General features: G+C 47.6%; 2 protein-coding genes across 5 annotated transcripts in view; one reads left to right on the top strand and one right to left on the bottom strand.

Annotated features, from left to right (window-relative positions):
• Positions 1–19,414, top strand: part of KLB (klotho beta) — a 43,853-nt gene extending 24,439 nt beyond the window's left edge. The window contains exons 2-5 of one of the 2 annotated variants that reach the window (XM_002709391.6): positions 1,519–2,029; positions 3,666–3,934; positions 10,957–12,100; positions 16,503–19,414. In XM_002709391.6, coding sequence (XP_002709437.4) covers positions 1,519–2,029; positions 3,666–3,934; positions 10,957–12,100; positions 16,503–16,891 — 2,313 coding nt within the window. In that variant the 3' untranslated portion in view covers positions 16,892–19,414. Of the gene's footprint in view, positions 1–1,518; positions 2,030–3,665; positions 3,935–4,513; positions 5,321–10,956; positions 12,101–16,502 lie in introns of those variants that run through there. The other variant, XM_089325343.1, reaches the window with a different exon arrangement.
• A 96-nt stretch (positions 19,415–19,510) lies between these two features.
• On the bottom strand, positions 19,511–23,928 carry RPL9 (ribosomal protein L9). Of its 3 annotated transcripts, none has more exons than XM_002709392.6 (8): positions 23,853–23,928; positions 23,350–23,396; positions 23,131–23,246; positions 22,527–22,622; positions 21,721–21,853; positions 20,026–20,106; positions 19,798–19,914; positions 19,511–19,587 (listed from the first exon to the last, which is right to left on the bottom strand). In XM_002709392.6, exons 2-7 carry the CDS (start codon positions 23,393–23,395, stop codon positions 19,808–19,810), a joined length of 579 nt encoding a protein of 192 aa, XP_002709438.1. In that variant the 5' UTR covers position 23,396; positions 23,853–23,928; the 3' UTR covers positions 19,511–19,587; positions 19,798–19,807. The 3 variants fall into 3 exon arrangements, with proteins under 3 accessions (XP_002709438.1, XP_051698434.1, XP_089181472.1); XM_051842474.3 differs by having other exon boundaries at positions 23,694–23,875; XM_089325346.1 differs by having other exon boundaries at positions 23,615–23,875.
• Position 23,929: the final 1 nt, after the last annotated feature.

A 23,929-nucleotide genomic window follows, 5' to 3' on the forward strand; every position in this document is an offset into this window, starting at 1 on the left:
CATTGCAGTCCTTAGGGTTCATCCCTGCTTTGACTAAGGCTCATGACTCTTTGCTGAACCAGGCCCTCTGTCTTTGAGTTATTTTTTAATTTAATGTCTTATTTCATGCAGCTTTCTCTCACATGTCTCTTCTGCACACTCAGTCTGAGTTTCCCAATAGGGAACTTTCTGAGGTCAAGTTCCTGCGCTATAGATTTCAGTTTCTCAGGGTGGAACAAGCTAAGCATTGAGTAAGTGCTGAGTAAGTACCTGTTAAATCACTGGAAACCATCAAGAGGCTGTGTTACAAGACAGCTCAGTTGGAAATGCAAACTCTGGGAAGAATAATACTATGCATCCATTGGTACATCCATTGGTACTTCTTCCTCTGTGCTCTGGCTGATGCTACATGTTTCATGTATACATAAGCTCCAAATCTGACAAAGGGCATCATCATCATCATTATTATTATTATTATTATGAACCTCATTCTGCAGCTGAAAATACCAAGAGATTTCAGAGAAGCTAAGTGTCTCACCTAAGGCCACACAGTAAGAACTTGAGCTTCAAGTCCAGGCGAGCTGACTCTACACCTCAACTCTACACACTGTTTTTCCACTTTGGGCAGGGCCTGCCACCTTTGCAAAGCATTGCAATAATAGCTAAGGCTTGTGTGGCGTTTTCCCTGGGCTCAGCACTGTTCTGAGCTGGTTACGTATGTTAATTTATACAAACCTCACAACAAGCCTAGGAGGTGGGCTCTATTATTCATTTACAAGCTGTGGAGCCTGAGTTGTCTTAGACTTCTGAGTGAGGATCAAAGAGAGATTCTGTAGAACAGGAAAGAACACCACTCTGTGTCTTTTCAAGTGGAGGAGGAAATCCTATAATCCACCTGGTATCTCACCTGCACCCTGCCCCAGGAGAGCTCAGGAAGGGAGCGAGCAGAGAAGCGAGACAGAGCCTGCACTAGGGACTAGGGCCCTTTACCGACTCCTCAGCAACCAACCAGGAGAAGCTGAGGCTGGAAGCACGGGAGAAATGAACACAGAGCAGCCTTTGTGGGCAGCCGGGGTGCTCGGCAGCTTCCTCCGAGTCCCCCTGTGCCTTGTTACTTTTGTCCGTGCAAAGACCCTCTCCCTGCCACGTTACAACCTTCGTCAAGACAATAAAGGGGCCGACGCCATGGCTCAACAGGCTAATCCTCCGCCTAGCGGCACCGGCACACCAGGTTCTAGTCCTGGTCGGGGCGCCGGATTCTGTCCCGGTTGCCCCTCTTCCAGGCCAGCTCTCTGCTGTGGCCAGGGAGTGCAGTGGAGGATGGCCCAAGTGCTTGGGCCCTGCACCCCATGAGAGACCAGGATAAGTACCTGGCTCCTGCCATCAGATCAGTGTGATGCGCTGGCTGCGGCGGCCATTGGAGGGTGAACCAACGGCAAAAGGAAGACCTTTCTGTCTCTCTCACTGTCCACTCTGCCTCTCAAAAAAAAAAAAAAAAAAAAGACAATAAAGGTTAATGGTTTTGTTCTTTCTTATTAGGCTCATTCAAAAGTCTGGCACAACTACAACAGGAATTTCCGTCCGCATCAGAAAGGCTGGCTGTCGATCACGCTGGGATCCCACTGGATTGAGCCAAACAGAGCGGAAAGCATCGTGGACATACTCAAGTGCCAGCAGTCCATGGTCTCGGTGCTGGGCTGGTTTGCCAACCCGATCCACGGGGACGGGGACTACCCAGAGGTGATGACAAAGAAGCTGCTCTCCGTCCTGCCCGCTTTCTCAGAAGCAGAGAAGAACGAGGTACGAGGCACCGCAGACTTCTTTGCCTTTTCGTTTGGACCCAACAACTTCAAGCCCTTAAACACCATGGCTAAAATGGGGCAGAATGTGTCACTCAATCTAAGACAGGTGCTGAACTGGATTAAACTGGAATATGGCAACCCTCGAATCCTGATCGCTGAGAACGGCTGGTTCACAGACAGTTACGTGCAAACAGAAGACACCACAGCCATCTACATGATGAAGAATTTCCTCAACCAGGTTCTTCAAGGTTGGTGACGCACTAGCTCAAGTTTTTAAAAGCTTTTTTCAAAAGATTTATTTATTTATTTGAAATGCAGAGTTATGAAGAGAGAGGGAAAGAGACAGAGAGCACTTCCATCTGCTGGTTCACTCCCCAAGTGGCCACAAAGTCAAGAGACAGGTGCTTTTTCCAGGTCTCCCACGTGGGGGCAGGGGCCCAAGCACATGGGCCATCCTCCACTGCTTTCCCAGGCGCATCAGCAGGGAGCTGGATCAGAGGTGGAGCAGCCAGGACTCAAACCAGATCCCACGTGGGATGCTGGCTCCGCAGGTGATGGCTTAACCCGCTATGCCATGTGGCTGGCCCAGAGAGAGAGGTTTAAAGTTTCCTGACAGTGGTACTTTATCCTAAGATGCAGGAAGCTTATCTTGAAATCGCGTGACTGGAGAGCTCTGACCCCTGCTTATCTCCTCTTCCCTTCCCCATTACCCGAGCAGTGGCATCTCCAGGGGGCTGCCCCAAATAGTGGCACACCCAACAAGCTCCGGTTGGGATGGAAGCCAAGGGGATTCTCTGTGTGTCCTTCAATGCTGTGGCTCTCTCTAGAACTCATGAGTCCACAGGAAAATTCCCCCCTTTTGCAGAGAAATCCTCAGGGAGGTCAAGACCCTGCTGCCCCAAATTCCATGAAAGGAGCGGCATGAAACAAAGCCTTGGCAGCCACAGGACACGTGCACTTGGGGCCTCCAGGGCAGAGGGCATGGCCCACAGAGCCTGGGTTGAATGCTACACACGTGGCCAGCATGGCATCCACTCCTGAGGGTTACCACTCTGCCTCTTCTCCGGACCCTACAGCACAAGGGCTAGAAACCAGGCCTGTTGAAATGTGCGTATCTTCTTAGAGTCTCTTGGTCTGGATTTTCCACCAAAATCCAGGAAAAAAGAATTGTCAGGGATAAAACCCCGAAAAGGCACAAATGAGGCACGCCGAGCAGGGAAATGAAAGCTTTAAGAAAAATGATTTGGTTCTTGTTTTCACTGCTGCCGTTGATTTTCATTTCATTTTTAAACTACGAGCTCTTGAGCCAGCATTTTAACGTGAGGCTGCTCCTGCAAAGGCTGATTTTCCAGTCCTGTCCGTCTGTGAATGAGGAAGCTGAGGCCACGAAGCTTGCAAGTCCTGGGCCCTTTGTCTTCAGCACGGCCAGCTCTCCACCGCTCTGCCTCTTTGCCCTCCTTTTAGACCCACATTCGCTGATGTTAATTCTAAGAGCCAATTTTGGTCCCTGTACGATCGTTTCCTACAATGGACAGTTTGTCCACAAACTGGAATCCATCCAAACTTGAAAGGAGAACTCCTGGGTCCTGAGCAGACATCTGCATTGGTCCCGAAGGATTCCAGAAACGAGCACGCCGCAGGACCCCGATTTGCACACTGAATCTTGAGAATATTTTATGTTTGATCCTTTGACTGTGACAGTCATTTCTCAGGAGGGGAGTTGGCGGGGGTGCCATTTTGGTGGAAAATAATTGCATTTTCTGTTTGATAGAACACATAGGCTAACAAGAAAAAAAAAAAAAAAGTCGGTTACACAATAGGCAGTCCCCTGGCAGGAGCTGGTGTTGAGACCTCTGACCATCCTGGTTTCCTTTCTCTGTGCAGCAATAAGGTTGGATGGAGTCCGAGTATTTGGCTACACTGCCTGGTCTCTCCTGGATGGCTTCGAATGGCAGGACGCTTACAACACCCGCCGTGGACTGTTTTATGTGGACTTCAACAGCGAACAGAGAGAAAGAAGGCCCAAGTCCTCGGCGCATTACTATAAACAGGTCATAGGAGAAAACGGCTTCATGCTCACAGAGTCCACCCCGGATCTGCAGGGGCAGTTTCCCTGTGACTTCTCCTGGGGCGTCACCGAGTCTGTTCTTAAGGTGAGTGTCCGCTTCTACACTGACCACTAAGTGGGGCACACAGCACCCAGGACTTCCTTTGATTTGCTCAGGGACAGTGGAGACTCGGTCATCGTGGTTATCTGGAGAAAGAAGGAGAGTGAGGTAGAAGGACACAGATGCTCACAGGAGCCCTCTGTGGGCCAGGACTCACACTCATGAGAAAGACAAACAGGCCGCCCTCAAGGAGTGTGGCCCAGAGGGCTCTCACAGCCATTCCTGTGAGGCATTGGCTCACGGTGTCAACATTATAGGGAAATTTTTTTTTTAAATTTTTTGGGGGGTTTTTGCCAATAGCACACTTTTTTTAAAAACAACCTTTACTTAAGTAATTAGTAGATTCGGGTCAGGACTTCCCAGTGGAGCCTCCCGACATGTGTCATTCGTCACCTCCTTCAGATGTTTTCTTGAACATCACCCTCCCATAAGGCCCCTCTCCACTTCCAGAATCATAACCCCGTCCCTCTCACCCCCATCCCTCTCTCCTGCCTCGTTTTCCCTCTCCACTGTGCATCACCACTTGAACCTTTTTCTTACTTATCACCCGTCTTCCCCTACTAGAACACAAGTTGTAGAGGGAAGAGCCCTTTGACACTTTGATGCCTGCTGTATGCCTTCAAGAGCAGCCCTGAGCACAGAGCAGCTCCTCACCCTTCAGAGCCAAAAGGAGATGAGCTCTCAGCACCAGTGAGGCCTCCCGCTACACGAGAGGAAAGAGACCAGTCAACTTGCCCAGGACAACACCAACCCATGAAGGGCAGTCCTCGGGCCGCCAGATCACAGACGCTCTTTCCGAAATAACAACTAATTTAAAGTTCTTCCGTGATGCCAAGCATCTCTCTACTTTGGCTTAAAACCCCCTTGTGGTCGTTAAAGGGACTGAGGATTTGGGAGGCTACATCACGTGCCCAGGCTACCTAGGTCTGTCTCGGGACCACTGTGCTACGGGACCTCACAGCACCACACAATCGCCTATGGAAAGGCATCCAGGTGTACAAGGGATGGGGCCAGACAAAACGGTCCAAACCGTGAGCAGGCAAAGTTCATAGGTTGTGAATCTCCACCTCTGTGGCTATTTAAACAAGCTCTAAGTAAAGGGTCAGAGGTGATAGAAGTTAGAGGCGCAGCATAAACACAGTGACTCAGCTTCGGCGCGCGCCCCCTGCAGAGAAAATGACTGCAGTTCCTACCTCCTCCTGCAGGAGGCAGACACAAGCTCCTGTTTCCTGCTACTGCCAATGGGTTCATAGTTTTCACTGCTTTGCTTTGCTCTTATTCTCTTTTAAATGTTTATTTATTTGAAAGGCAGAGTTATAGAGACAGGGGAAGAGAGAAAGAGAAAGAGAGAGAGAGAGAGAGAGAGAGAGAGAGAGAAAGAGAAATATGAGATCGTCCATTCATTAGTTTACCATTCATTGGTTTTACCATTGGTTACCATTCCCACACAGCTAGTGCTGGGCCAGGAGCTTCCTCCAGGTCTCCCATGTGGGTGCAGGGGCTAAAGCCCTTGGAACATCTTTCACTGCTTTCTCAGGCCATAGCAGAGAGCTGGATCAGAAGTAGAGCAGTCGGAACATGAACAGGTGCCCATATGGGATGCCAGGCATGGCAGGAAGTGCTTCACCCACTACACCACATCACAAGCCCTGCTCCTCCAATTCTTTTTTTTTTTTTTTTTTTTTACAGATAGAGTTAGACAGTGAGGAAGAGAGACAGAAAGGTCTTCCTTCCGTTGGTTCATCCCCCAAATGGCCGCTACGGCTGGAGCTACACCGATCTGGTCTCCTATGTGGGTGCAGGGCCCAAACACTTGGGCCATCCTCCACTGCCTTCCTGGGCCACAGCAGAGAGCTGGACTGGAAGAGAAGCAACCGGGACAGAATCTGGCGCCCCAACCAGAACTAGAACCTGGGGTGCCGGCGCCGCAGGCAGAGGATTAGCCAAGTGAGCCGTGGCGCCAGCCCCCCTCCAATTCTTTATTTTGAAAAATTCAAACTTGTACAGCAAATACACATATTCCCTTCATCAAGACTGAGCAAGTGCTGGCATGTCGTCACACTTGCTTTATCTCAGCCTCTCTCTTTCATGAACCACTGGTAAGTTAAAGACATTATTGAGGCGGTCAGTGCTGTGGTGTAGAGGGTGAGGCTGCCACCTGCAGTGCCGGCATCCCATGTGGGCACCTGTTGGAGACTCAGCTGCTCCACTTCTGTTCCAGCTCTCTGTTGTGGCCTGGGAGGGTAGTGGAGGATGGCCTGGGTCCTTGGGCCCCTGCATCTGCATGGGAAGACCCAGGGGAGGCTCCAGGCTCCTGGCTCCTAGCTTCTGGCTTTGGATCGGCACAGCTCCAACTGTTGCGGCCATCTGGGCAGTAAGCTGGTGGGTGGAAGACCTCTCTCTCTCTCTCTCTGCTTCTCCTCTCTCTGTGTGACCCTGACTTTCAAGTGAATGGATGAATCTTTAAAAGAAAAAAAAAAAGACATCACTGACACCCTACCCTCAAACATCTCAGCATCTTCTGTATCATGATATTATCATTATGATACTCAAGAAATGCAACATCAATTCAGTATTATCTAACATAGAATTGATAGTATATAGCATAGAACTCACAAATTTCCCTAAATGCTTCAAAAATGTCTTTTTATAGGTTACAAAATTCCTCTGCATCAAGAATGCAAAGATCCCACACTGGCTGACAACTATCTGTAGCCTCCTAAATTCAGAGTGATCCCCTAAGCCCGTGGTGCTGACATTTAAGAGTCCAGGCTAGTGGAGTGTAGAATGGCTCATGCTCTACGTTGCTCTGAAGGTTTCTTTATTAGACTCCATTTCTGCAGAGAATTCCACATCAGGGACATTGCATTTCTCAGTGCATCACGTCAGGAGGTACATGACGTCAATTTGCCTCATTACTAAAGATGTTAATGTTGTTCAAGTAGCATAATCAAATTCCATGGTTAAGATGGCATTTAACAGACCTCTTAAGCACACAGCACCTTTTCCATTTTTTTTAAAAGATATATTTGAAAGGCAGAGTTATACAGAGAGGCAGAGGGAGAGACAGAGAGAGAGAGATAAATCTTCCACCTGCTGGTTCACTCCACAAATGGCTCTAACGACTGGGGCTGGGCCAGGCCACAGCTAGGAACTTCTTCCAGGTCTCCTACGTAGGTGCAGGTGCCCAAGCACTTGTACCATTTTCTGCTGCTTTCCCAGGCCATTACCAGGGAGCTGGATTGGAAATGGAGCACCTGGGACACAAACTGGCACCCAGATGGGATGCTGGTGTTGCAGGCCGGCCTTGTAATGTGCATTAAAAAAAAAAAAAAAAGATTTTATTGGGTCAGCACCGCGGCTCACTAGGCTAATCCTCTGCCTGCGGCGCCAGCACCCCGGGTTCCAGTCCTGGTCGGGGCGCCGGATTCTGTCCCGGTTGCTCCTCTTCCAGTCCAGCTCTCTGCTGTGGCCCAGGAAGGCAGTGGAGGATGGCCCAGGTCCTTGGGCCCTGCACCCGCATGGGAGACCAGGAGGAAGCACCTGGCTCCTGGCTTCGGATCGGCACAGCGCACCAGCTGCAACACGCCGGCCGTAGCGGCCACCTGGGGGGGTGAACCAACGGAAAAAGGAGACCTTTCTCTCTGTCTCTCTCTCTCTAACTCTGCCTGTAAAAAATAAATAAATTTTTAAAAAAGATTTTATTTATTTGGAGGTAGAGTTATAGACAGAGAGATGGAGAGACAGACAGAAAGGTCTTCCATCCACTGGTTCACTCCCCAGATGGCTGCAAAGGCCAGAGCTAGGCCAATCTGAAGGCAGGAGCCAGGTGCTTCTTTTGAGTCTCCCACATGGTACAGGGACCCAAGCACGTTAGCAGAGATCTGGATTGGAAGTGGAGCAGCTGGAACTCGAACCAGCGATGCCCACACTGCAGGTGGCTATACCTGCTACACCACAGAGTCCCAGCTGTTCTGTTTTTAATTAAGTCATTATCAATGATACTTGGAGACTATATGTACATAATGTTTCCCAATAACAATTCACTCAATGGTATTAATATTCATTTATGGTCCCTGCCTTAAATATTACTTTAAAGATTGCAAGATGAGGGGGCTGGCACATGGTGTAGTGAGTTAAAACTGCTGCCTGCAGTGCCGGCATTCCATATGGGCACTGGTTCGAAACCCAGCTGCTCAACTTCTGATCCAGCTCTCTGATCTGGCCTGCAAAAGCAGTAGAAGATGGTCCAAGTGCTTGGGCCCCTGCATCCTTGTGAGAAACCTGGAAGAAGCTCCTGGCTGTAGATCAGCCCAACTCTGGCCATTGTGGCCATTTGGGGAGTGAACCAGTGGATGGAGAATCTCTCTCAGCCTCTGCCTCTATGTAACTCCGTCTTTCAAATAAATAAATCTTAAAAACAAAAACCACACACACACACACACACACACACAAATTGAGGGGCCAGCGCTGTGCACAGCAGCTTAAAGCCCCGGCCTGCAGTGCCAGCATCCCATATGGGCACTGGTTCAAGTTCCAGCTGCTCCACTTCCCATCCGGTTCCCTGCTAATGCACCTGGGAAAGCAGTGCAAGATGGCCTAAGTGCTTGGGCCCCAACACCCATGTGGGAGACCCAGAGGAAGCTTCTGGCTCCTGGCTTTGGATCAGCTCAGCTCTGGTTGTTGCAGCCATTTGGGGAATGAACAGTGGATGGAAGACCTCTCTCTGTCTCTCTTTACCTCTCTATAATTTGTCTTTCAAATAAGTAATACATTAATAATAAAAACATTTCAAGATGAGGAAATTTCTAGAGTGTTCCTTTTCCATTTATTGGCTGAATTCTTCAAGTTCAATGTTTTATAATTCATTATTGTCATTACATTATTCCTTTTGAAGTTCAAGTTGTTTCATAGTCAGTGGTCCTCCTTTAAGCTGCTCCCATGTCTTTTGACATTTCCCTTACTTCCTCATTCTCTGACACAGTGGGGCCCAACATGAAAAACAGAGGCAGGCATTTAGTGTAGGGGTTAGGATGCCACATGGGATACCCTCTTCTCAGAGTGCCTGTGTTTGATTCCTGGCTCCACTCCCGATTTGAGTTTTCTGCTGATGCACACCCCTAGAAGCAGCAGGTAATGGTTCAAATAGTTGAGCCCCTGCCACCCATGTGAGAGAACCGAAGCTGATTTGAAGCCAGGAACCAGGAGCCTCTTCCAGGTCTCCCATGTGGTGCAGGGGCCCAAGGACTTGGGTCATCTTCTACTGCTTTCCCAGGCCATAGCAGAGGGCTGGATCGGAAGTGGAGCAGCCAGGACTCAAACTGGAGCCCAATGGGATGCTGGCATTGCAGGTGGTGGCTTTACCTGCTTTGCCATAGTGCCAGCCCCCACCTCATTCTTTTTCTGCTGCAAACTTGGAAAAAGTCATTCTCCAAGAAGCCCAGTCCCTGTAGTGGGGAATGGAGTTTTAGCAACAAGCTTGGGGAGCTAGAGCTGGGCTTGGGGGCTCTCAATCACACCCACTTGCCACCTAAGACTAATGTTTTCTGAAGGCTTTTCTAATATAGGATTTTTTTTCCCTTTTCTGTCTCATGCAAGATTGTCTTTTGCAAGCTCCCCTTTGATACCACAATGTTCTGGCTTTCAAAACACTGAAACTGCTCACCTGCGCTAGGGGGATTTTACTCAATTAATTTTATACAGATTTAACTTCATGCTCACATGGTCAATGTTCTCTCGGTTTAATGTTCTAGATAAATGGATGGCAGATGGCAAGTGGGCAGTGATATGGTTTTGTAATTAGACTACGAAAGATGACACATAGGAAAACAACTAGGGCGAAAATATTTACCAAAGGTTTATTACCATTTTTCCTGGTGCATTTAAATTGTGATGAGATGAAAAAGTACTTTAAAACAAGTAGAGAACTGTGCCTTTTCCTTATTAATCTTGAATTTGGAAATGTTTTTCCTAAAGTTCCTGTTTTAGTTTAGACTCAGGAACCTAACAGGCATTTATGGCAACCAGGGAAACCCAGGCCCATGTCACGACCACCTCATGTTTGTGTAGTGCTTTGGTGACACAGGACACTTTCCCAGAGTCACTGCACCCTCACCACACACCTGCGGGGGTGGGGGGCTGAGACGGCTCCATCACTATACAGCTTCCATGCCTGAGTATCAAAGGGGCCGAAGAGCAAAGGAGCCCAAGGCTCTCTGCTTTTTGGAGAGGCCAGGAACAACGCCATCTGCTCCAAGAGTCAACTGCAGGGGTTTTGGGGTGGTGGTGGTGGTGGTGGTATTTTATGGTCCTTTCCACTCCTGACCCAAGTTCATCGCATGGACAAAGTGTCCAGCATTCTACTGGATGGATAACTCTGTGATCTCACAGGCACACAGGTGGTTGAGACAGAGTAGATGCAACTGGGATACAGCCTGGGCTTCTCACACAGGAGGGAGGGAACTGCATTCTCACATGCAAGCAGTCATTGCCTGTGCCATCCCTCCAGCCTCTTTCAGAAACTGTGGCCGGAGTCCACCAGCCTCCTCCAACCCCAAGTTCTGATCTCAGTGGAATCCTCTTCGGCTGAAATTTTCATGCTGTCTTCAATTTATGGCAGAATTTATAACCCATGTTTCACAATGGCTTTTAACTGAGGGTACCATGGCAACGTCCTGATGTGCCGGAACAGAATCCCTGAGACCCCAGTCTATGACCTGGGTTTTCCGGTCAAGCCAACTGGAAAATGGCTTCTCCGGTGTTTCTCGAGCTCATTTTCCAAGCCAAGCCCTGGGTGTGGTTCCTTGCCTGTGATTTCTGGTCTCCCTGGGAGACTCCCGGGCTGGGAGGGGGGAAGATCACTCAGGCCTTCGCTAAGAAAGCAGCAGGACAGCCGGAACCATGGGCTGTTAGGAAGAACCTGTGCACCACTTATCTTCCCTTTTCTTCCTGTTTGCTCGCGGCCTCTGCCTATGCACGCTTCACCCCAACGCTCTTGTGTCCCACAGCCCGAGTCGGTGGCTTCCTCGCCACAGTTCAGCGACCCTCACCTCTACGTGTGGAACGCCACTGGCAACCGAATGCTTCACCGGGTGGAAGGGGTGAGGCTGAAAACACGGCCCGCTCAGTGCACAGATTTCATCACCATCAAGAAACAACTCGAGATGTTGGCAAGAATGAAAGTCACCCACTTCCGGTTTGCTCTGGACTGGGCCTCGGTCCTTCCCACGGGCAACCTGTCCGAGGTGAACCGACAAGCCCTGAGGTACTACAGGTGTGTGGTCACCGAGGGGCTGAAGCTCAACATCTCGCCCATGGTCACCTTGTACTACCCGACCCATGCCCACCTGGGCCTGCCCGCGCCGCTGCTGCACAGCGGGGGGTGGCTGGACCCATCCACGGCCAAGGCCTTCCGCGACTACGCAGGGCTGTGCTTCCGGGAGCTGGGGGACCTGGTGAAGCTCTGGATCACCATCAACGAGCCCAACCGGCTGAGCGACGTCTACAACCGCACCAGCAACGACACCTACCAGGCCGCCCACAACCTGCTGATCGCGCACGCGCTCGTGTGGCACCTGTACGACCGCCAGTACCGGCCGTCGCAGCGCGGGGCGCTGTCGCTGTCCCTGCACTCGGACTGGGCCGAGCCCGCCAACCCCTACGTGGCCTCGCACTGGCAGGCGGCCGAGCGCTTCCTGCAGTTCGAGATCGCGTGGTTCGCCGAGCCCCTGTTCAAGACCGGGGACTACCCGGTGGCCATGAGGGAGTACATCGCCTCCAAGACCCGGCGCGGGCTCTCCAGCTCCGTGCTGCCCCGCTTCAGCGACGCCGAGCGGCGGCTGGTCAAGGGCGCCGCCGACTTCTACGCCCTCAACCACTTCACCACCAGGTTCGTGATGCACGAGCAGCAGAACGGCAGCCGCTACGACTCGGACAGGGACGTGCAGTTCCTGCAGGACATCACCCGCCTGGCCTCGCCCAGCCGCCTGGCCGTGATGCCCTGGGGCGAGGGCAAGCTGCTGCGGTGGATGCGGAACAACTACGGAGACCTGGACGTCTACATCACGGCCAATGGCATCGACGACCAGGCCCTGCAGAACGACCAGCTCCGCCAGTACTACCTAGAGAAGTACGTCCAGGAGGCTCTGAAAGGTGAGCTCGGGGCTCAGCGCGCTCGGGCGCTTCTGTAAACTGATCCGATCGGGGAGCCGAGCAGGTTCTTTTTTTTTTTTTTTTTTTTTTTTTAATTTTTGACAGAAGCAGAGTGGACAGTGAGAGAGAGAGACAGAGAGAGAAAGGTCTTCCTTTGCCGTTGGTTCACCCTCCAATGGCCGCCGCTGCAGCTGGCGCACCGCGCTGATCCGTTGGCAGGAGCCAGGATCCAGGTGCTTCTCCTGGTCTCCCATGGGGTGCAGGGCCCAAGCACCTGGGCCATCCTCCACTGCACTCCCTGGCCATAGCAGAGAGGTGGCCTGGAAGAGGGGCAACCGGGACAGAATCCGGCGCCCCAACCGGGACTAGAACCCGGTGTGCCGGCGCCACAAGGTGGAGGATTAGCCTATTGAGCCACGGCGCCGGCCCCCAAGCAGGTTCTTTAGCCACGGGCTCAGCCTGGTGGCACGAAGTCCTGTCAACGGGACTTTGTCCTAAAAACTGGACTTCTGGAAACAACTTTTCATTTTTTATTTTTTTTAAACTTATTTGACAGGTAGAGTTATAGACAGAAAGGTCTTCCTTCCGTTGGTTCACTCCCCAAATGGCCACAACAGGAACTGTGCCGATCTGAAGCCAGGAGCCAGGTGCTTCCTCCTGGTCTCCCATGTGGGTGCAGGGCCCAAGCACTTGGGCCATCCTCCACTGCCTTCCCGGGCCTCAGCAGAGAGCTGGACTGGAAGAGCAACCGGGACTAAAACCTGATGCCCACATGGGATGCCTGCGCCACAGGCGGAAGATTAACCAAGTGAGCCAGGCACTGGTGGAAATAACTTTTAATTATGAAAGTAATATTAGCTCATTATGGAAAATGTAGATGTATTTAAAATTACCTGAAGACAAGCACTGTCAGTATTTTTGGATGAATTCCTTCCAGTGTGCTTGCTACCCATCTTCAATACAATTGAGCTCACGGTATTAGTCTTTTTCCTTTAAAAAAAAAAAAAAAATGAGCAGAGAGTGAGCTCCTAACCTGCTGGCTCATTCTCCAGATGACCATCACGGCTGGCTCCCAGGTGCCTGTCAGGAGTGGAGCCAGCGGTGGAGCCAGGAGCTAGAGCTGGGTACTCCAATGTAGGGCACAGGTGACTTTCCCACTGTGCCTCTGTGGATAGCCTTGTTGCTACTAAGAAGCACCTTTGTATAGAAATCGTTCATTTCTGATTCCTTCAGGATGAACTGCCAATATGGAATTAGTAGGTCCAATGTTGTAAGCTGCAGCGTATCAGTCCTTATCTCAGCATCCTTCCTCGTATTATTATTTTTCTAAAGCTTATTTTTAAATGTTCATGATTCATTCAAACAGTAAAGTGACCAATACTTGTTGAGCACTTAATATGGACAAAGACTGTTCTAGTCACAGGACTACCTCTGGACAAAATAAAGATCGCTGTCCTCACAGGGCTTCTATTTCCATAAAGATCAACAAGAAAGACATAACATATTAGAGGTAAAAAGTTTTATGAAAATGGGGCCGGCGCTGTGGCGTAGTCAGTACAGCTGCCGCCTGCAGTGCTGCCATCTGACATGGGCGCCGGTTCGACTCCCAGCTGCTTCTTTGCTCTTTGCTATTGCCTGGAAAGGCAGTAGAAGATGGACCAAGTGCTTGGGCCCCAGTGGGAGACCAGGAAGAAACTTCTGGCTCCTGGCTTCGCATCGGCCCAACTCCGGCCATTTGGGGAGTGAATCAGTGTATGGAAGACTCTCTCTGCCCCTATGTAATTCTGCTAAAAAAATGTAAGTTCTATGAAGAAAAACAAATCAAAGAGGGTGCTGGGGTGGGGTATGACACAGGGGTTACAACTCTAAATAGGGTAGACAAGGAGGTGCTCAAAGATCTGGAGAGGCCAGAGGATCCAGAGAGAGCAAATGCAAAACCCTACCGTCAGGGCAGACCTGGTCTGTGTGAGGAGCAGGAATGGGGTCCAAACAGCTGGAGGATAGGAAATGGGGTGACAAAAGATGAGGTAATGAGATAAGAGGCAGACTGTGCAGGGCTCAGAAGGCCAGTCTAAGAATTATGGCTCTTACAGAGACAGGAAGGTACAAAAGGTAAATCTTCTTAAGATTTATTTGATAGGCAGAACGGGAGAGAAGGGAAGAAGAGAGGGAGATCAATCTTTCCATCCATGGAGTCCCTCCCCAAACAGCCGCAACAGCCAGGCTGAAGCTGAGAGCTTGAATCGCCATCTGGGTTCCACAGGTGGACGGCAGAGGCCTGAGTACTCAAGTCCTCCTCTACTGCTTTCCCAGGCACATTAGTGGGGAGCTGGACTGGAAGCAGAGCAGCCAGAACTGGAACTGGCGCTCCTAACTGATGCTGGCGTCACAAGCTGCAGCTTAACCTGCTGTGCCACACCACCTTGGACTGCAAGGTTTCCAATGCAAAGGTGACATGACCGAAATCAGGGCTGGGCCACCTAAAGCCTGCAGAATCACCTGGTCTGGCAATGCCAAAGCAACCACAGGTCTAATTCAAAATTCAGTCCATCTATACCAGGCTAATTTCTTTTTTTTTTTTTTATTTTTATTTTTTTACAGGCAGAGTGGACAGTGAGAGAGAGACAGAGAGAAAGGTCTTCCTTTGCCATTGGTTCACCCTCCAATGGCCGCCACGGCCGGCGCACCGCACTGATCCGATGGCAGGAGCCAGGTACTTACCCTGGTCTCCCATGGGTGCAGGGCCCAAGCACTTGGGTCATCCTCCACTGCACTCTCTGGCCACAGCAGGGAGCTGGCCTGGAAGAGGGGCAACCGGGACAGAATCCTGCACCCCAACCGGGACTAGAACCCGGTGTGCCGGCGCTGCAAGGCGGAGAATTAGCCTAGTGAGCCGCGGCGCCGGCCTAATTTATCTTTTAAAGATTCATTTATTTGAAAGGCAGAGTTAGAGATCTTCCATCTGCTGGTTCACTCCCCAAGTGGCCACAATGCCAGCTCTGAGACCCAGATGGAATTCCAGCATCTGGCTCCTGCCTTGACCAGCTCTAGCTGTTGTGGCGATTTGGAGAGTGAACGAACAGAAGATTCTCTATGACTGTCTTTCAAATAAATAAGGCTGGATGAAATCACTCAGAGACCACGCACAGAGAAGTAAGCCTGGAGTAATTCAATATTCAGAAGCAATAATGGTTAAGACACCTGTATCCCAGCACCACGGTTCAATGCTTGCCTTTGGCTAACGACGCCAGCTTCCTGCTAACACACAGACCCTGGGAGGCAGCAGTAATGGCTTAGCTGGGTCCCTGCCACTCACTTGGTAGATCTACAACGAGTTTCAGGCTCCCAACTTCAGCCTTAGCATTTGGGGAATGAGCCAGTGGATCAGAGCTCTTTCTGTCTCTCAAATTAAAAATAATTAAACAGAGACCAGAGAGATGAGAAGTCAGTAAAAAACTGAAAAGTTCCAGTGCTGTAACACAGCCAGAGACATGCAATCAAGGGTTTTTTGTTTTTATTAAGATAGCAGATCTTGGTACTGTTGCCTGTGGCATCAGCATCCCATATGGGTGCCAGGTGGAGTCCCAGCTGCTTCACTTTCCATCCAGCTCCCTGCTAATGCACCTGAGAAAGCAGCTGAGATGGCACAAGCACTTGGGCAACTGCATCCGTATGGGAAACCAGGGAGAAGCTCCTGGCTTCTGATCGGCCTAGCTCTGGTTGGTGGGGCCATTTGAGGAAAGACCAGCAGATGGAAGCGCTCTCTCTGCTTCTATTTCTTGCCTTTCAAAACAAACAAACAAAAACAAAAAAACAGATCTTTATATCCAAATGCCTCAGTAGTCAGGAAAAGTTACTGCATGAGGGATGAGGGGAAAATAGGTGAGAGTGATGTCCTTGAGGTAACACAAGAAAATGCCAGGTGGGGAGAAGTGACTGTGGGAGATGGAAGGTGTCCTAGGGCCAACTCAACTTTTCAGTGAAGGAAGCAATGTCATCATCTCAAAGCAAGGATGACAGACTTAAGTCTAAGGAGAGAAGAAAGGGGTGAAAATGGTCCCCTAAGAGTAAGAGGAACCAAGTGTGGTTACCAGGGCACGCAAACAATCCGAGACCAGGAATCGGCCCTCCCTGTGACCCTTTGAACAAGTGCCAGCACTTTTACCTTCATGGCTCTGCTTCTTAAATTTTGCCATTTTGAACTACAGATCCTAGTTTTACTTCAAATATATTTACAAACCTAAGTTAGCACACACATTTCACTTCTTTACATAGCTCTTGAATCACTACCTTTTTTATGGCATGGCATGAATCTAGCTTGTTTCAAAGAAAACTAAATTCTTTCTCAAGGATTGTCTACAGTTCATCTGTGACTAACAATTTCATTTCTGGTATTTTTCAGCATATCTGATAGATAAAATAAAAATCAAAGGCTATTATGCATTCAAACTGACTGAAGAAAAATCTAAACCCAGGTTTGGATTCTTCACCTCTGATTTCAAAGCCAAGTCTTCAATACAGTTTTACAACAAACTAATTACCAGCAACGGCTTCCCGTCTGAGAACGGCGGTCCTAGATGCAATCAGACTCAAGGAAATCCCGAGTGCACCGTCTGCTTACTCCTCCTGCAGAAGAAGCCGCTGATATTCTTTAGCTGCTGCTTCTTCTGCACCCTGGTTCTACTCTCATCAATTACCATCTTTCACAGACGGAAGAGAAGAAAATTTTGGAAAGCAAAGGACTTACAACACATACCATTAAAGAAAGGCCACAAGAGAGTCCTTAGCTAAAGTGAACTTATTTCTCTCTGAAGAGTTTAGAAATTCACTCCAGTTCCATATGCTGGTAACACAAAAGACATACCCGTATTGTACACAGAGTATTTGAGATACTGTGCTAACCAAGGCGATGACAATCAAAACCTCTGCCACGTGGTTGAATGCATTTTCCCTTAAGTGGTGACAATCAGCGAACTCAGTTCTTGGTTCTAAAGGAGGCTTCGCACTGCCACTAGGCTATGAGTATTACCTGACGCATTGCTTTGTCAAGTTTGATGAGCTGTTTCGCATCATTCTCTAGCTTTCTTTAGATACCAATAGCTACTATGGTAAAAGTTGTTTTTAAAAGTCAAACTCTGTAAGGCTTCACAGCAGATTTAAAACTATTCTTTACACTGGATCTGTGATTTTGTCACTCGTAGCAAGGTGCTTTCCCCTTTTGGTCCTAGTGGCTCTCAAATAGAAAGCAAACACATCTTAGGGTAATCTACTTATCTATAGCCAATCACAGCACTGACCCACAACTACACAAATCCTTTAGCTCTTCTCCATAAAACACCTAATTTTGTGATCTTTTAAGTAATCTGAAATGTAAAAGTATGACTTCCGTAACCCATCTCATGGAAAGATCACTAATCGCACCGTACTGCAACTTCCTCCTTTAGAGCAGGCATTCCTTACCATTTTTGCAAGATGACATGATTTAGCATCTAGAACCCCTATCTGCAGTTTCTTTCTTTGGCTTACCTACATTTCAAGAATATTTAACGGAAAATTTCAGAAAGATTTCTAAGTTTTAAATTGTGTACTAGCATTAGTGCATGATGAAATCTTTTTCTTTGCTCCATCCTGCACAGGATGTGAAACATCCCTCTGTCCAGCATGTCCAAGCTACCTATATTACTCACTTGATAGTCACCATGGTTATCCAGCTGTTATTACTTGCTCGTACCCAGGTAACCCTTTATTTTAATAGAGCTCCAAAGTATAAGACTAGTGATGAAAAGGAGGCAAGTCATCAAATATGGAAGGACAGATTAACTCTGGCACTAAGTGGGAATGCTGCAGGGTATACAGGAAAATAAAATTCAGAAGTCAGTGGTTTAAAGCATCCTCTGAGGTACCTGGGGCACAATCTCCACAGATAAGGGGAAAGAGCACTGACAAAGACTAAACATCCTAAAAAGATGCAATGTTCTACTTACTGGCCATCAGAATAATGGCCAAAGGACCCTATTCTTGCTTGCTCTCTTGCCAAGTTTCGCTGCACATAGGTGTGGAATGCAGCGACTGACCCTGGATGCGATTCAGAATGCTGATGATCTGAGTGAACTAGTTTTTTATACAGCACTTTTTAAAGCCTAGAATTCCTACATCTTAACTTGGGAGTTTTGACTTTTTTGAAATTAATTGTGCTTAAGATTTATTCAGTGATTCTAAACACTGGAGGTAGAAAACTGTATACCCATTATGCCTAATAATTTTTCTTGGTTAGCCAACATTTAAATAACCACAAAGTGGCCATTGTCTTTCCCTTTCAGGAATTTAAGTCAAAGGATGCTGCTGCCTGCGATGCTGGCACCTCATAGGGGTGACAGTTTGTGTCCCTGCGGTTCCACTTCCTATCCAGCTCCCTGCTAATGGCTTGGGAGAGCCCTGCACCCACATGGGAGACCCAAAAGCAGATCTGCTGCTTTCAGCCTGCTGTGGCCACTTGCAGTATGAACCAGTGGATGGAAGATCAATGTCTCTCCCAACAATTCTTTGAATAAATTTCTTCAAAAGTCAAAATAAAATTCTCCAGCTCAAAAAGCTTTAGTAGAAAACGATCCTACATTAAGGCGGTTGTGATTGTATCCCAAGTGCATCTACGTTACAAACCAAATTGAGTATGCAATTCAGGATGCTACTAGACTATAAGGAGAAAACAGCCAATTCAAACAAAATGCAAAAGTGATGTGCAGTTAATTTGCTTTCTGGCTGGCCAAATGTTTTTTTTTTCTCTTCTTGCCACCACTGTTTTACATGTACTTTAGAAGAAATTTTGAATTTTTGCTTCCTTTGAGAAATCACTATTATCAAAAGCAATTCATAATTACAAGTGGTCCATTGTCTTAAGAGCTCAAGATTATAGCCCTTCTTCAAACTTGCCAAACTCCTCAAATAGTGAAGCTCCTAACGAAGGGTTTACAACATCCTGTTCCTTAGGGGTTATATTTTTAAGTGACTGTAATTTACCTAACAAATTTAATCTGGCTATCTATTGGTAATACATGTAATATTCAGGTTTATCATAAACCCACTTAAAAACTAAAGGTTAAGTGGAAGTTGCTGCTTTTCAAAGTAACAGGCTTCTCAGGGGAAAATATCACCTTAGCGTCCACCTTGTACTACATCTCGTGTATTCACTGTAACCCATCTTTCCGAACATGTCTGATATATATGGAAACAGCACTAGTGCTTAGCCTCTGGAAATGAGGCCAGGATTTGGTGATTAAATGTCTAATTTATTCCAAATAAACTGATTTACGCCAATAATGTGTTCCTGCTGTATTTTCTTAGCATATCATAGTTTATGCCTAAGTTATTTACTTTATAAGTGGCTGGAAAAGATAATCAGCTACAGAAGTCTCAAATCAATAATCTTTTATTGCATTATTAAAATACCACAAGACACAATCTGGGTTCTTGTTTCTGCAGCCGGATAACTGTAAAAAGAAATGAAAACATCTGTAAATCTCTTGACCAGATAAATATTATGCTAAATAAATCTAAGCCATATTAAGATTATGACCATGATTCATAGTTAGATGTAAGCCCAGTAAAAAGCATGTTCATTCAATCTCTTATTCTGCCACATTTACTGTGTCCCAGTAATTATATTTAGTAAATCAGGATCCCCAAACACAATAACCTACCTTTTAGGTCTTATTCATCAGCCTGTTGAACTGTTCCTTTTTCAGAGACATAGATACCATCCAAAAATTTTCTGATATCTTTATTTTTAACTGTTGTTGCCTGCTGAATCAAAGCAGCTAAAGGGGTAAAAAAAAAAAAAAAAAAAAGGCAATTCCAAATGAAACAAAATACCACAGATCCAATTCAGACAAAAACTTTATAGGCATAATTAGAGAAAATATACAAACCTGAATTTGAAACAAGTTCAATGTCATTTCCTTCAAGCACTAATTCATCTTTCTGGGCTTGAGACACTGAACAGGCAACACCTAAAAGGCAAGGGGGCATTTGCTTGGTATCAACATAAAATCAAATCTGTTATTATTTCTTCCCCTTAAAATTTCATTCAGCAAATGAACCTTGAGATTTTGGTTTATAGACTAACTTTTATGGGTCCCAATCTAATTTTGTGTTTCTGCTTGAATCAGTCCGTTCTTTTAGTAATTCAATACAGTCAAATACAGCAATTTAGTTATACAAAGGTTTGTACCAAGTCTTATTTCTGCTAAATGTATTTTTAATCCTTTATAAAGTTGTTGCTTTTTAACAAAAGGGATCTCATTTAATGATGCTGACCACAGAGTATTTTTGCAAAGTTGGTACTTAGAATATTTCTTCTTCCCATCCCAACAGATTTAAAAAAGCACTCAGCACTAAGCTTCCAAGACACAGAGGCCTTCTATCCGCTGGTTCACTCCCCAGTGCCAACAACCCTGGCCGGGTCAAGTCAAAGCCAGGAGCTGAGGGCCACCATCTACAATGCTGGCATCCTGCAGGTTCATGTTCTACCTGCTCCACTTCCAATCCAGCTTCCTGCTAATGGCCTGGGAAAGCAGCAGACAGCCCAAGTGCTTATTCACTTGGGAGACCCAGTTAAAGTCCTTGTTTTCTGGCTCAGCTTTGGCTGTTGCAGCCACTTGGGGAGGGAATCAGAGGATGGAAGATCAGTAAAAGTCTGGTAACTCTTTCAAAAAAAACAAAAAAAAACCACAAACCAAACCAAACCACCAGAGTCAAAGCATCCACGTTTCCCACATGAGTGGTAGGGATTGCTGCCTTCCAGAATTTTATTAGCAGGAAGCTGGATCAGAAGCTGAAAGTGGAGGCAGACTCAATTCCAGGCCCTCCAATATGCGTTGTGCGCATCCCAACCCACCTCAAGCTTTAAAATGTTCAATAACTCCAGTGTTTACTGTGTATTAGGCAAGCACTAATGAAAGCACCTGTTAATGTGCACCTGCAGCAGATGGTGGCGAGTACTGGGATCCTTGTAAGCCATGGGAGACCCAAGTTGAGTTCCAGGTTCCCGGCACTGGCCTGGCCCAGCATCAGCTATTGTGGGCACCTGGGAAGCCAGTGGATGGAAGATCTGCCTCTCCAACTTTCAAGTAAGCTTTTTTTGGGGGGCCATTGCTGACAGGTTAAACCTCTGCTGGCACTGCCAGCATTCCATATGGGTGCCAGTTCAAGTCCCAGCTGCTCCACTTCCAATCCAGCTCCCTGCTCATGGCCTGGACAAGCAGCGGAAGATGGCCCAAGTGTTTGGGCCCCTGAACCCACAAAGAAGACCCAGGAGCTCCTGGCTCCAGCCTGACCCAGCCCTATCCGATGCAGCCAAGCAGATGGAAGATCTCTCTTTCAAATAAATAAACCTTTTCCATTTTGCAGCTACCATGCACTGCTAACTACTCTCAAGTATACCCGTTCAGGAACTACAACTGGGACAAGGAAGACAGAATCACTGAACACCAGCAACTATTTTTAAGTATACTCAAAACACAATTCTGAAATAAATCTGACTTTAGTCATGGCCACCCCAAAACACTAGCCTTCAAAAGTCTAAAGAAAATATTTCTGAATCATATCTCAAGATATGCACATACCTGGCCTCATCCGAACCCTTCGGATGTACTTTTCACCCAAGAAATTTCTAATTTCAACAAGAGACCCATTCTCTTGAATAACCACGTTGATGGGGAAGTGAGCATACACTGACCTCATCTTGTATCGGAAGCCCTAAGAAACAAACAAGCCGTTAACATCAAGGAAAGCTAACTTTTAAATTCTTAAAAAATGCTTAGGTTATAATTTAACTTAAAAAACCCAACACAGCTCTCGTTGTCCAAGTATTCTAATGACTGTCACTGGTACCAATCCTTTTCAGTCAACATCCCTAGAACTTGCATCCACAGACCTAAGATGTAACAACACAACCTCATCAGAAGTCCCAAACCCCACTCTTCGGCATGCTGCTGACATCTGCTGAGTTACTACTGTATGCCTGAAGGCAAGAATTGAGGCTACTAAGGAACTCAGTCTGGGCGCAAGGATAAACAAGTGAAAAGTGATTCAACAGGAGTTCAGGGTGCCACTATCAGGTATATACTAGACGGGTTGAGTTTTCTAGCAAACCAAGCTAACTGGCATGAACTTTTATCTGGGGAGACTTAATGGGAATAAGAGTGATGTGTGACATGCATTTAGGGAAATATGGAGTCCAAGAATTTTACCTTTCCATCTTTTTAAAGACTGCATCCATCTGATTTTTTATTTAATCTTCTAAAACCCAGAGATGCCTATTTGCCACATTCATGTATAACCCATTCTCTGCAGTAGATATTTAGTTGTGTATACAAACTACAGCTGAAAACCCTCCCCTACCAAAAACAAGTTTGGTCACGTTGCTTACCAGTGTAACCCCCTTGATCATATTCTGTACGTGACTACAGATCGTGCGAACAGTTGCCAGTTCCTTTCTATTTCCCCACCATTTGTCAACCCGGAGCTGTTAACAGATAAAAGCATTTTAGCGGTCTTTTCAGAAACAAGTAGGACCAAAATGGCAGTCCATTTATTCACCGAATTACTCTAGCTTCTGGAATGGAAAACCCAATCACACACACACCTCCGGCAGTGAAGCGTTTTCATTACTATACAACACAGGTACACAATTTCACAAAGGAATGACAGCCCCAAGTGACAACACAATTTCACAAAGGAATGACAGCCCCAAGTGACCACAAACTTCACTTTCGGAAAGCGAATCCCAGATTCTTACAAAGCCATCATAAAACTAGGCTTAATTTCTAAGCACTAACACCACTGAGCTTTAAAAATCCGCTGTCTTCACAACCTGGTTTTCCAATTTCACTAAAGCAATTCTAAGCTATGTTTCTAGATGTCACATTCTAAAGCTAACACACTGAACCTCCAAACCTGGTGCCTTTGGAAGCCACTACCTTCCAAACAAGCGACCCAAGCGTCCCCCGGCCACCCGCTGCCCCAGGACTCACCCTCTTCTTTTTCTTTCCCAGGAGACTGAGTTCCACATTGATGTGGTTGAAGTCCCTCCGCAGGGTTCCTCTGGGCCCCTTCACAATGACTGTGCGCCCCTTCAGACTGATGTCGACTGCACGGAGAACGTATTGATTCGTTAAGGCCACGGAATTAAAGGCTTGGGACACATACAGCAAATAATGCAGGAGGAAAATACACACACTCAAATCTCATACCATTTTCTGGGATGTCGACCGTCTGATTGCTGAGAATGGTCTTCATTCTGAAACATAAACACGGGCGGTAAGAAGGCAAGCGCAGGGCCCGAGTGCCACCGAACCACAACGCACGACAGCTCCACGTCCACCGGAACTGCCCGGCAGAAATCCCCAGAACATAAGAAAACGCAGCCTGACAGCGGGCCCCAAAGCGTCCAGGCCCGAAAAGAACGGTCACAAAGTGCGTGTTGTGAGGCCCAGCGGGCGAACTCCCCGCTCAGACCAGTTCTGGAAGTTCCGTCCGGGCGGCGCCATGCCAGTAAGGGTGAGGAACGGGTAGGGGGGGAGGCCTAAAAGCCTACAATATGACTGGTATCCTGGCGCCTCCAGGTCCATATTGCGCTCGTCGCGCTGAGGGACAAACAGCATACGAGTTCCGAGGCTCGGACCCGCGCCGCTGGCTTTCCTAGAGGCGATGGTTTCAGATTCCCAGGGCCCATCGGATACAGAAACATCCTCACCTCGCAGTAGATGCGGCAAAGAGAGAGCGTCTGTCGTCATCACGTACTTGTAGTGCGTAAGGGCCCTGCGTATTGCG

The sequence above is a fragment of the Oryctolagus cuniculus genome, chromosome 2, assembly GCF_051225735.1.
Source record: "Oryctolagus cuniculus isolate XC-2025 breed Fujian yellow rabbit chromosome 2, ASM5122573v1, whole genome shotgun sequence".
In the NCBI taxonomy this organism is placed as follows: domain Eukaryota; kingdom Metazoa; phylum Chordata; class Mammalia; order Lagomorpha; family Leporidae; genus Oryctolagus; species Oryctolagus cuniculus.

What these genes read in the sequence shown, in the direction of transcription:
- RPL9 (XM_002709392.6), bottom strand. Translation starts at nt 23,395, where the DNA reads ATGAAGACCATTCTCAGCAATCAGACGGTCGACATCCCAGAAAATG. An exon ending in TGATCAAGGGGGTTACACTG is followed by an intron (nt 21,854 to 22,526) that starts GTAAGCAACGTG and finishes TTTGTTTCTTAG; the next exon opens with GGCTTCCGATACAAGATGAG. An exon ending in TGAACTTGTTTCAAATTCAG is followed by an intron (nt 19,915 to 20,025) that starts GTTTGTATATTT and finishes TTACCCCTTTAG; the next exon opens with CTGCTTTGATTCAGCAGGCA.